The sequence below is a fragment of the Leptinotarsa decemlineata genome, unplaced genomic scaffold (assembly GCF_025532065.1).
Source record: "Leptinotarsa decemlineata unplaced genomic scaffold, Ldec_3_MD MMD2_tig00001064_RagTag_RagTag, whole genome shotgun sequence".
Taxonomy (NCBI): domain Eukaryota; kingdom Metazoa; phylum Arthropoda; class Insecta; order Coleoptera; family Chrysomelidae; genus Leptinotarsa; species Leptinotarsa decemlineata.
The window spans coordinates 6,565,941-6,579,357 of record NW_027412558.1 but is presented as its reverse complement, the minus strand read 5'-3'; the positions used below and the strand labels follow the sequence as shown (position 1 = coordinate 6,579,357).

General features: G+C 35.5%; 1 protein-coding gene across 1 annotated transcript; it reads right to left on the bottom strand.

Annotated features, from left to right (window-relative positions):
- Positions 1–3,200: 3,200 nt before the first annotated feature.
- LOC111501872 (uncharacterized) lies at positions 3,201–11,681 on the bottom strand. Its single transcript, XM_023155789.2, has 2 exons — positions 11,032–11,681; positions 3,201–10,542 (listed from the first exon to the last, which is right to left on the bottom strand). The coding sequence occupies exons 1-2, from the start codon at positions 11,551–11,553 to the stop codon at positions 10,282–10,284; spliced, it is 783 nt and encodes a 260-aa protein (XP_023011557.2). The 5' UTR covers positions 11,554–11,681; the 3' UTR covers positions 3,201–10,281.
- Between the last annotated feature and the right edge of the window lie 1,736 nt (positions 11,682–13,417).

The following is a 13,417-nucleotide window of genomic DNA, read 5'->3' as shown; positions in this document are numbered from 1 at the left end:
AAAGAAAAATATATACAAATTACTCATTATATTATTAAAAAAACAAAACAAATGTGATTATTTATACACTGAGATCGAGCAAGTTCATGATTCATACGGAGTTTCAAACTTGGATGTCTTAACCTAAAAATATGTTTCAAATTGCATAGAGCATTTATGTTTTCCTGTTATTGGGGGATAATATTTCATATGCTCTATTGGAAACAAAAATGTTTCTGATAGACCTGTGGGTTCACATAAAAGTTACTCATTTATACTTTTATCAATGCTAATATAATATATGTCAAATAAATAGGTATTGAAAAATTGATTTGATGTATAGTTTCACATGGAACAAAAATTCAAAACGAGAATTTTTGTTGCTTTTCTTTAAGTTGGTCAGACTAAGTAACTATAATCAATTGGTTTTGTATTTTATTATCACTGGAATAAATGAAATTTTTGTCTATTGTTGAACAACACTGTAATGCTAATTCAAAAGTCTTTGAAGAAAACATTCTTTGATGGTTGGAGTTCAGTCTCCTAGGACTGAAAGATCTGAAATAAGATAGTGGGTGAATACTCAAAGAGAAATGTATAAAAAAAATTATAGGACAAGTAGGTAATGCTCTGGTAAATTGGCGAAAAAGCACAACGAATATGGTATAAAAAATGGAACAGAAATCCAAAGCAAATATGAAAAAGTAAAGCATAACAGAAAAAAAAATCAGTGATTTAGAAAAAATAATGAAAAATGAAGCCATTTTCAAGAACTGACAAGTATCGCTACATTGAGGTCTCAATCTGCCTACTTCTCAGGCAATGACACGTTTGAAGGGTTTTCTGACTTGACGCCGGGGTTATAATCTGCCTACTCCCCCATATATCGTCACTGATCTCTGCAAGAGTCTCAATATGTCTACTCACAGTGCTCGCATTTTTGTAGGAATCAAACGTTAGAAGGTAAGACCTCGTTAGTCCTTAACTCGCACAAGTTTCGACTTCTGAGGGTTGTCGTTCGTAGGGGTGCAGTAGCTGGTTAACGGGAAAACAGAGATTTTGAGTTATCAAAAATACCAGCTATCACATTTCATTGTTTGTATCAATATTTTGTACACTATGTAAATGTCTTCTATGTAGAAGTAAAAGTTCTCATTTTATTTGTGTGATCAAGTCTGGGACACCCTGTCTAGAATTGTTAATGCATTGTTTCTTACAACAACGTCAGAAATGTCTGACATTTCAAGAGTGACACTTCTATATAAACTTTAGTCTTCTTGTAGTACAATTCCATAATAGTAGGCACTAAATTCTCAGAAATACTATTACATTGAAACTAAAACAGTGTTGTCAAGGTTGTGATTCTATATATTTCGTCATCAATTTTCCTCATCTGTTTAGTATAATTTCCTTAAGCCACTGCAAGAGACCGATCAAGGCAAAAACGTCAGTCATTTCTGATAATTTATTGCCTACCATTTCAGAATAATAGGTACTATATTTAATTTAAATCACTATGACCATTCAGTACAACTTTCTTAAAACTGTGGTAGAGTTAGCTATCTTCTAAGGTTTGGCTATTCGGAGAAAAAGTTGATTCCTATGGCTTCTTACATGATTGGTAGTCAATCTCTACACGCCTATTAAACATGAACTTTTTCTCCCAATCACACAATATACTATTCTACTACTCTCTGCCACTTGATTGTTTTAATTGGTGGCATGACATTCGTCACAAAATTAGGATTCAAAACCGTCCTAGGGTCAGGAAAGAGTTTAAGGTGCTTGATTTTTGTCATAAGGAGTAAGTGACGTTAGTTAGAAATTGTCCAGATATTTGAAAATGTCTTGAGGTGCATCAAAAGATGTTGTATACTGTACTGTATACTAGAGACAAAACCAGGACCTAAAAAAATGAGCATATTCATGGTCAAAAGAAAAAAAAATGAAGATACAGATAAAAAACAGCTTGTGAACAGGAAGCTGCCAAATATCTCTCAGTGGCCGTCGAAAATGGTATTATAACATTGAGTTGTGAGAGAAATATTTCCTGCAACTATTTTCCATTCATAGTTATATAAATAAACATTATATTCTGTTATACTACTATTATGTTACTGATTATGTTTGGACAAAATTAAATTGTTGAAAAGGTCTCATAATGGGAAACCTACTCAGTCCCATTCTGGCAGAAATTTTCATGGACGATTTGAAGAGAAAAATACACAGTAACCCACTGGTAAGAAGTTTCGTGTATTGGTATAGATATGTAGATGATATGTTTAACAGGAACGAACAGACTAAGTTCTTGAATTTCATTAATTCTCTCCACCCTTCTATCACATTCACCATGGAAATGGAAAAGGACGACTCTATGAACTTTTTGGACATGACAATAACGAAAGTTAACAACAAACATGATTTTTCAAGTTATTGTAAACCAGCACATACAGATATTATCATTCATAATTTGTCCACCCACCCGTATCAGCACAAAGTAGCAGCATTCAACAGTATGATACACAGACTGATAAATGTTCTTTTGTCAGATGCGTACTTCAATAAAGAACTGAATATAATAAAACAAATAGCCGTCAACAATGATTACGATAGCAGCCTAATACATTATCTATTATCAAAAAAAGTTATACAGACAAGCTTTGAAGGAAGTTTACCCAATTTGAAGAGATGAGTATAAAAGTTATAGAACCTTAACTTTCTTAGGCCAACCCACTACGAATATTTCAAATTTTCTGCACAGTAAAGGTGAAAATATTGCTTTCAAAACAAAACCAACAACTTAGGCATGTACATTAAGAATAACAAAGATAAAAGTTCAGTTTCAGAAAAATAGGAAGTGTATAGATTATCATGTGGGTAATGTCTAATGTTTTATATAAGTCAAACTGTAAAAACGTTTAAAGATCACATAAAGGAACACAGAAATAGTTTCCAGAATGGAAAAATAAACTCCACATATGCCACTCATTCAATCACAGAGGGACTTGAGTTCAGCCATGAATTCAAGTTCAAACTGAACTCAATAACTCCCCATTATTGAATCTGTTTATGTCCAGGTAAGAAAAGTATAATTATCCTTTCAGAAGTTAAATTTATTCATATAGTTAATGAATTTACACCTGACCTTTTCAGGTAGATTCATTCATTAGAAGGTCGGCAAACCCTTGAAAAAGCTTTTGTATAGCAAAACACCTATCATAGTAAAATCCTTTATAGTGAAAATTATGCAATAAATGTATTTATGAGTGCTTATTGCTCTGCAACAAAGATGGTTTGTTTTATTTTCAGAAATAGTTGCAGTAAATTTTGAAATTCCCATGCACAAAGCTGTTGTTGAAGTTTGAAATACTGTTGTGATTGGTGGATGTTGATATCATGTTAGGTTAGGTCCAAAGTGAGTGGGTCTATTAGACCCTCCACCGCAACCCGCAAGGGTTTATTGTGGCTCATACCTATTCTCACTCGGCCAAACAAACCTAGCTTCTTAACGAAGCCGATTAGTTTGTATGGTGAGTGGTCTTTCAGGTCGGATGGTAAGAGTACGGCTCTGCCGAACTCTAAAGACCTGATTCGGTCCCCAGCGGGGCAGGCACAAAGTATATGCTCTGTTAAAGAGGCAGTCCGATAGTCAAGTTGCAAGATTCCCACCTTGATACCCACGACAACCTTCCTATATGAGGGTTTTTGCACGTCAGCTACACATGACGATGACTTAGATTCAGCCGTGCAGGGCTTTTTTGCCTCTGGTTTTGGTGAGACCTCACTTGAGCGCAAACGTTTGCTAACCTGCTCATGGGGGGTCAGTTCCCCCACCTGAGACAGATTCTGCGTATGCCGCAGCTCTCGCTCCTGAACTAAATTTACAGGGAGGTCAATTGGAGTCATAAACTCGACATCCATCTCCCCTGTAGACTCGCTCCTGAACTAAATTTACAAGGAGGTCAGTTGGAGTCGTTAACTCGACATCCATCTCCTCTGTAGACTCGTTCCTGGATTAAATTTTACAGGAAGATCAGTTGTAGTCGTAAACTCGACATACATCTCCTCTGCAGACACGCTCCTGAACTAAATTTACAGGGAGGTCAGTTGGAGTCGTTAACTCGACATCCATCTCCTCTGTAGACCCGCTCCTGAACTAAATTTACAGAGAGGTCCGTTGGAGTCGTATACTCGACATCCATCTCCTCTGTAGACTCGCTCCTGGATTAAATTTTACAGGAAGATCAGTTGGAGTCGTAAACTCGACATCCATCTCCTCTGTAGACTCGCTCCTGAACTGAATTTACAGGGAGGTTAGTTGGAGTCGTCAACTCGACATCCATCTCCTCTGTAGACTCGATCCTGAACTAAATTTACAGAGAGGTCCGTTGAAGTCGTAAACTCGACATCCATCTTCTCTGTAAACTCGCTTTTGGCTTGAATTTTACAGGAAGATCAGTTGGAGTCGTAAACTGGACATCCATCTCCTCTATAGACTCAGCGTCAGAAAGAATTTTTAAGTTTACTCTGTCCATAGAAGTCCCACGAGTAGCTAGGGAAAGAAGGTCAATCACAGCAGAACCCCGCATTACCGTGACAAGGCGATGCTACGACGAGAGGGCGCCCGGTATATCGAGGGTTCCGTAGAGACAGCTGATAGGCTCAGTGTCATTCATCCTCCCGCCACGGATACACACACCTTAGGATTAAACCATCTTTGGGATGCCATTCAGTTACGGAATAACAGAACCACAAGTAATTCTGTCATTCCCGTATCTAGCGGGGCTACGTAGAAGCAGGCATCCGATGGCTGGTTTGCTCAACCCCCACATGATATCATGTTACTCAAACTTCTATTTTATTGATGTTTTGTTGAAATTTCAAGTAGTAATCTATATAGAATGCAATAAAAAATAGAAATGCTTCAAAGTGTGAAGTAGTCTGTAATATATAAGGTCATATGTTTTTAAAGTAAGTACAGCAATGAAATTAATAAATTCTTCAAAAAACCTTTACTCATGTGAAAGCTCATGCTTCACTCCATTTTTCAACATAATTCCCACTATCATTAAGGAACCTATTGTATCATAGGACCAGCTTTTGTCCGCCATCCTCAAAGAAGGTTGCCGCCTGATTAGATAATTACTACAGCATGGTCGTTTTGAATTCGAAGTTATCATTGTAGTGCTGCCCAATCAGATGCCCTTTCAAATTCAGAAACAAATTGTAGTCACTTGGCGCTAGATCGGGACTATATGGAGGGCGGTCCAATTGTCGCCCACTTCGTTTCTCATCGTTACACCCATTGAAGTATCATTCCATTGGTCGATAAATTTCAGATGCTTTCAAGACTTACGTTCCACAGCAGGGACATTTTAATCATTTACGAACAAATCTAAATACGGTAATGGCTTCTGTGGCTTCCACAGAGATGTAGGTACATGGTGCGAAAGAGGTGAACGCCGAACTATGCGCTGCGGCGGCGTAATTTAAAAACAGTACTTACTTTAAAGACATACATTGTACATAATTAAGAATATTGTCCTTTGTAACAGTATAGTATAATTAATGAAACTATCTGGTATATTGTGACAAATTTCAAGGTGCTTTGACATGTATAAAATTTGCTATGAAAAAAATCATAGTTTTTACCATCTGTGACGAATATCAAATCGCCCCTATCACTAATATTGCCTAACTACCCCATGGATAAATAATTTAGAGTGCACAATATTTCGACATTCAAAATGATTCAATGATGACTGTTTACATGAGTTTTTCTTAATTAATTTCTTGTGATCTTAAACGAACATAAGCAATACAATAACAGAACAGTGAATTCAGCAATATCAATTTCCTCAACTAATAATGTATGTTTCAATGTCTTCAAATCTTCAATGCATTTTAAGATGAGTATTAGGATTCATTTTAATTTTTTTTCTGGTCTGCACATTCAGTTTGAAATCAGTTAATGAATAACTTTGTCCACAATGATAATCTGAATTCTCATCTGTGAATATTATGCACTTATCTGATTTTTTAAAAAACGATTAAGAACACAAAAGAATTACATTCCAGAAATAAGGATATTTTTCAATAGCGGTAAGACTATTCAAAAAATTGACACTAAAGTAAAAATAAAATTAACAACTATGAATCAAGGAAATTGGTTTTATTAAAATGAATTTTGTGCTTTTTTGAAGAGTTTGTCGATTTTAACAATTATGACAGTTGAAAAAATATTTTTAAAGACAATTTGTTTTGCAAGTTAATACTCAGAAATTGAATACTGTCTCGTATTGCAACTTCTGTTGATTGTTAATATGAAGAATCAGAAAAAGTTCCTTTGAAACCCAAAAGAGTTATTTTAAGATATCGCTCTTGTGATTTTTGTCACCAAATATGAAAAGGAGACCTTGTAGATCAAATCATATATGCGAGGCTCATTTTAGAGAAGAATCTCTGGAGCAGTTTTGAATATATTCAAAGCACTCAATAGTGTTTAGCACTAGAACTTCGTACTTAGTGCTTTCCACAATAGCTGTACAATTTTATTTGTCTTTGAGAATGCTTAGGTTAGGTTAGGTCTGAAGTGAGTGGGTCTATTTGACCTCCACCGAAACCCACAAGGGTTTATTCTGGCTCACACCTATTCACACTCAACCAAATAAACTCAGCTTCTTAACGAAGTCGATTGGAGTGTATGGTGAGTGGTCTTTCAGGTCAGATGGTAAGAGTACAGCTCTGCCAAACTCTAAGAACCTGATTCGGTCCCCAGCGGGGCAGGCACGAAGTATATGCTCTGCTGCTACATCATTTTCCAAACCGAGGCGACACACACTGTCTTCCGACAGTCCAAGTCTCTGCTTATGATGATTCAAATAACAGTGACCTGTATGAAGGCCTGTGAGACATCGTAGTTCATCCCTACAACTACAAAATTCAACAACTGTTTGGTATCAAGCTTCGAAGGGTGAATAAACGCCTTGAAGTGAGCCAATCCTAGCAGGCTTACCCTAGGGTTCAATACTTGAATAGACCTCATCTGTAGTTCATATGAAAGAAACTCTTCAAAAAGTGGGACTGTTCTAATACAAATTTGCAGATGGCGGGTTTTACAAAAGAGATGGAGATCTTTCCCTTTTTGCATACACTTTCATAGATAGAAATGAGGGAATAATCAACATTTTCTGATGTGCCGGGGGAAATTTTTTCATCATTTCTAACCCAAAGTTTAAGGAACATTTGATATCATGTCCCAGCTTCACTTCATATTTCACATAGTTGAGTTATGTCTTTTTGCTGGAATCAATTAAAATAATGGATATTGTGGTTCATACATTCACAGCTGTTATAAATATTTCTCGATAATCATTTAACCTCCAAACTATGAATTTAAAAATTATTTCAGATGTGATTGATGTCTATAAACATTTTCATAGTTGTACATTTTATTTTTTCAATCATTTTCTTCAGATTCTGCAATGCTTAAAAGGTGTAGACTAAGTGTTTGAAGTTAAAACTTGAATTCTTAAATATCTTTTTCACTTGTCAAAATAAAATAGCAATAACTTCCACTAGACAACTTGATGATCAATTTACTAGAACAGTTCTCTTCCTAATTTCCAGAATCATCAACACTTACATTCATAGGTAGAAATTAGTTCAACGTGTCACATTATATTCAAGCTGGTTCATAACAGGGGCCCGTCTACGACTTTGGCAGTCTGTGTGTAAATAAGTTTTTTGTAAACAATATTCATTCGAATAAGAAGCAAAATAAAATTATAAACTTAACACATAGAAATATATATTCAGTACAAATATTAAAAAAAGGGTTCAGCAAAAAAATATTATAAAAATGGGAATTTGAAGGTTATGATGAAGAAATATGCTTTGATCTTTATATAAAATACAAAAAATATAAAAGTAAAATTGAAAATATATTACATACGAATAACGTGTTCGTACAAATGATGCATTTGAAAATTCAGTGAAAAAGCTGGCAATGTGTCTGAACTATTCAGTTCAATGGAAAAATTTGCCAACATTTGATGATTAATATTACATCATATTATATCTTGGGTGTTTTTTATTAATTTAATAATCTAGATCTAGACAATCAAAACTCATTGATGTCAAAACTGACTGCTATTAGTGTGCATGGAGACCTACTTCATTGTAACAGTGTAAGGATATCAACTGTTTAAAGCTTTCGTAGCCGAGGTTTTCAGTGTCACTATTTTTCAGGTTTGAAGACCGTCGATTTTTTGAATTTCTTCCTGACGTTTCGCTGGTTTATACATCCCGAGTTTATCTCCGATGACTGGATATTCCGGCTGTGTGAAGCATATTTAAGTTGACTCAGATAGTTTGGTATGCTAGTACCTAAGCTGGATCACGTAAATTATCAATAACATCTGTCGACCCTTTTCTAACTGTCGTCATGCTGTTTGCTATTCTTAAACTTTTCAGAATGGGATTTCATATTCGGTTGAGGCTACAGCTTCTTTCTTTCTGTTGAAATTATCTGTGTGTTTGTGGATCTCTATTGCCTCCCGTACCAGTCGGCTAATGTATCCCTGGTTAGGGGCATGTGCATGCTCCACCACAGCCGACTTGTCCGTTTGGCCCAGTCTGCAGTTTCTTTCATGCTCCTTCAGCCTTGATCCCAGATCTTTTGGTGGTTCCGATGAATACCTTGCCACAAGTGCACAGTATGCGATATACCCCTGCTGCTGATAGTGGGTCTCTTTCGTCTTTAGCTGACCTGCGGCTTTGTTGCATCTTCTTGCTAGGTTTGAAAACCGTCTCAATGCTGTTTTCCCAAAAGATTTCCGATTCTGCCTGTGACCCTCGGTAGATAGGCATGTGCAACCATCTGAGCCTCCTCTCTGTTTTGAATGGTGGAATCCTTCTTCTCTGAAGAAGCTATCCACTCGCCTTAGCGAAACTTCTGGGAGAAATTCCAAAAATCGGCGCCTCCAAACCTGAAATATAGTGACACTGGATACCAATCCAATCATTTTAGGTGTATTTCAAGGTTCACACATAGGACCCCTCCTTTTTATTTTATATATCTTCATGATTTCGATCCTGTTTCAGTTTTTGCAAAGTTTTATTTTACGCAGATAACCTGAATATATTTTCAGAGGTAAAACAAAACATGTTTCATATATATTGTCATTTGAATAAGATTTATGGAAATTTAGAGGAATGTTGTTGTATAACATTCTCCTGCAACAAAAAATTGTTTTTATATGATTACCATATTACAAATTTTCAATTTGATGAAGTTAATGAAATTAAGTCTACAGACGCAATTTGTAAATACGTTAATTATGGTCAATTCAACATAATTAAAAATAAATTGACTGTTATTGACATTTCAACATATTTACCTATGAGTAATATTGTATTAATTGTTCTTTCAAAATCTACCTGTTTTGTCAGATCTAATCAATTCTGGGTTATGCATGTTATCCTATAGGGTATGAATGAATAAATAAATTCAAATGTTTGTTTGACGAACTTCCCTTAAATTAAGGCATCTCAGAAAATAAATTGGAGAAGAACATTCTGAGTGTATTCAATAACAATATGTTTGATCTTCCTTTTGAAGATGATCACTTGGTGATCAAAACATATGTTGCGGTGTTAAAAATAACGGTTTGGCATCGGGAAAAAACTCCAGTAATATTAATTTAATATGTTGAAATCAAATGAAAATGTAAGGCCAATTAACAGAAAGATCTCTTCTCTATATTCGCAGTGACAATGGTATCCAAAGAGTTTGGGAGAATGTTTTTTTTCTACTGTAAGTCTACAATATACATCATATGAGTCAGTGTTTTGTTTTGTCTGGTTTAACCAAAGCACCTTCAATTCTATCTTTCAATTAACGTCAACAATATAACTTTTATGAGTATATTCACTCTTATTATTGAATATAAATATTTCCCAGAAAATTCAGTTGCCAGAAAATTTGTAAGCCTCTGTAACCTGCACACACAACCAATATGGTAGTTGGGCCCCTGATATAATATTGCTAACATCTTTCTCTTAACTTTCTTCAATTAGATCCATCCTTAATGTCATATGTAAAATTGTATTCTAATATCAGGTACAGATATTTTGTCACCTACTCTCTACTGTGAAAAATGGTCTTCATGAAATTGAGAAGGCAGAGCCTCAATTAAAACTCAAAAAACAAATGTGGACATGCATTTCAGAATGTATATAAAAAAATTTGTTGAATAAAGGACTCTGTTATATTTACACAAAAAAAACTTATGGTAACTACTATCTGGTTTCTTCTTCAGTAACAGTACTACAAGAATCATCAGATTCACTAGAGTCAGTTGAATCAGAATCTGTTTCTTCTTCCATTCCGATCAGATTTTCTGAATTGTCTTTACAATTGATAGAGTTTTGTAAAGCCTCTTCCGCCCTTTTTGCTTTCAGCTCCTCCTCTAATTCACTCCAAGGATCCATTGTGCACGTGCGATCATAATAGTTTGACACATCACATTTACTGTCATTGCTCGAATTCTTCCCAAAATTCTAGAACATCAAATTACACATTTATGAAAAAAACACGGTAAATAGTAGTGATAATTGAAGATCCCTGTTATATTTCCATGAATATATATAATTTTAATGAACTCCAAGAAAAAATCTCATGCAGTATGAAATCTGTAATGAGAAAAAAGTTAATATGAATAACGAAATAACAGAGGAGTTACTCTTTCACATGTAACTTTGCCTTAAACAACTAAACAACACACAACATTCAATTATTACATATTTGAAATCTTCGTATACAAAAACTTGCAAGTACATTTATTAATTCAGCCACCTTTTAAATTGTGGAAGGAAGATTTTAAATGACAGAAAAGAAACAACGTCCTATCTTTTCAATACACAAATAAATATGACAGCACTGTCAACAGAACCAATTGAAAAGTTCTTTGATGAAATATTATTTACTTTCATAAACGATTAAGAAGTCAGTTCTATCTAAACCACTTGAGAAACACATTTATAACTTACCCATTTATTGTTACTTCTATTTCTCCCAAAAGTATTGTTAAAATTTTGACTGTTATTTGGACTAGAGTAAGGTGATCGAATTCCATAACTTCCTCCTGGATATCTATTATTTGAATTATGGGGTGAACTACTCCCACGATTCCCTCCTGAATATCTATTATTTTTATTTGTGTGAGGAGAGTGACTTCCCCGATTACCTCCTGAATACCTGTTATTAGGATTAGAATATTGATTCTGCGTTCCAAAATTTCCTCCTGAATATCTGTTATTTAGATTGGAGTATAGGGGACTTCGGTGATTTCCTCCTGAATGTCTCTTTGGATTTGGAGAGCGACTGTCAGAATTTCCTCCTGAATACCTGGGGTTGATGTGTCTAGGGTTGCTAAAACTGGATGGAGATCTAGAAGCAGGAGAATCACTGAAAGGAAGGAATTCCGATGTTTGATCTGGATAACTGTGAGGTGACTGGTTGAAATAAATGAATCCTGGAGAAGAGTTTGTGTTGTTCCACGTTCGTTTCATTATGATCGATATTTCAATTATTGACGGTTAATTAATAACAAAAGACTAAACTATAAAGTAATAATATAAATATTATATAAAATATTTAGGTTAACACAATACAAAGTATTGACATTTGACAACAAAACCACAGAAAATTGGACTATGACAAAACACTGAACTCACAGAACACCGAACAGCAGAAATCAGTAAGAAAGAGATTGTCAGCACTTTATTTATTGTTTTATGTTACTTTGCCATTTGTGCATTTAATCAATAATAAAAATGTACTATGCACGAAAGAACTTACTTATATATGCTTTTCACAAACTACACTTAAACGATTTGATCTCCACTAACTTTATTGAAAATAATCATAACATGTTTCGCTAAAACATTAGCTTTTTCAAATGATTAATCAAGGACCTTATGAAATTTCTTGTTTTATTAATCAAATTCGTTTAACCTTGCTACAACATAACTAACCTTTATGATTGAAGATATCTCAATCATTTCCAGCATGAAAGTTGACAATCCCTTCAGCTGACAGTCATCAGCTCCAACTCTGACCAAAATACCATCCACCACCGAGATGTCAGCTTTGGCGCAAGGAACAAAACTGCCAATGTGTGCCATGAGAACACAAAGCCCAATACTTCTGATGTATGTGCTCTTACCACACATATTTGGACCTAAAAATACGAAGATGTTTTGAATATAAGGTGTCAAGTATATATCTAATATGGTCAGATGATTGGTTAGTGGGTCCTACTCGTGAAACCATCCCAATTGTAAATGTACACAAGTAACTATACAAGATTAATCTCACAGTGAAAACTGCTCGTCATTCGTTTTTTGCCAGATTTTCTTCATTCATTTTTCTCTCGACATCTGATATCCCCACACATACTTACGCGCGTCCACAGATACACACGCGCGCCCACACTTACATACGCGCTCCCACAGATGCGTCCGCGCGCCCACACATACACAGGCGCGCCCACACATGCACACGCGCACTCACACATATCCAGGCGATCCCACAGATGCGCGCACGCGCCCACACATACACAGGCGCGCCCACACATACGCGCGCGCGCCCACACATACACAGGCGCGCCCACACATACACAGGCGCGCCCACACATGCACACGCGCACTCACACATATCCAGGCGATCCCACAGATGCACCCGCGCGCCCACACATACACATGCTTAACAAGTAGTAGGAAAGAGGTATTCTTCATTCTCAAATTGACACATATATGTCTATACCTGTACGTTTCATAGAATACGCAATCTGAGATTATTGTTCTATCCAAATATTATCGATATGTCCCAATCGAAGATGGATTTTCAGTTTTCATAGGGAAAAATCAGGTAGCAAGTTGCCGGCAGAAAAAAATGTTTGTATTCACATGAAATGATGAACAGGATACGATTCTTGAGTCAAAACAAGGTTCTCTCACTTCATTCCGAAATTATGGCCCTTCAGAAATCAAAAGAAAGTCATACTTCACCTGCTTTTTTGCACTAAAAAAGATGAAAATATACATGATTTTATCAGCCACATTACTTCCCACTTTCACTAGTAGATGGAGCAGCGAGACCGTTTATTTCTCTAGAGATTCAAGTTTATTATCCTCTCAGAAGATGGATAACAAGCCAAAATTCATGGGTTTGTATGAAATGAAAATACCATTTTTAGGGATATATTTATTGCAGTACACAAAGAAATATTGGTGACAAACCGAAGTCATTAAGTATATACAAGATTTTACAGATTCAAGATAGATACATACTTTTTCAGTAAACTACTTTAAAAAAATGGTTAAATAGAAAAGGCCTTATGATCACAGTTAAAACAATATTCATGCATTTTGG

Bases quoted from the DNA above. Each gene is read 5' to 3' on its own strand.
- LOC111501872 (XM_023155789.2), bottom strand. From the start codon at position 11,553: ATGAAACGAACGTGGAACAACACAAACTCTTCTCCAGGATTCATTTAT. The intron at 10,543-11,031 runs GTAAGTTATAAA...TTGATGTTCTAG, and splicing joins ATAGAAGTAACAATAAATGG to AATTTTGGGAAGAATTCGAG.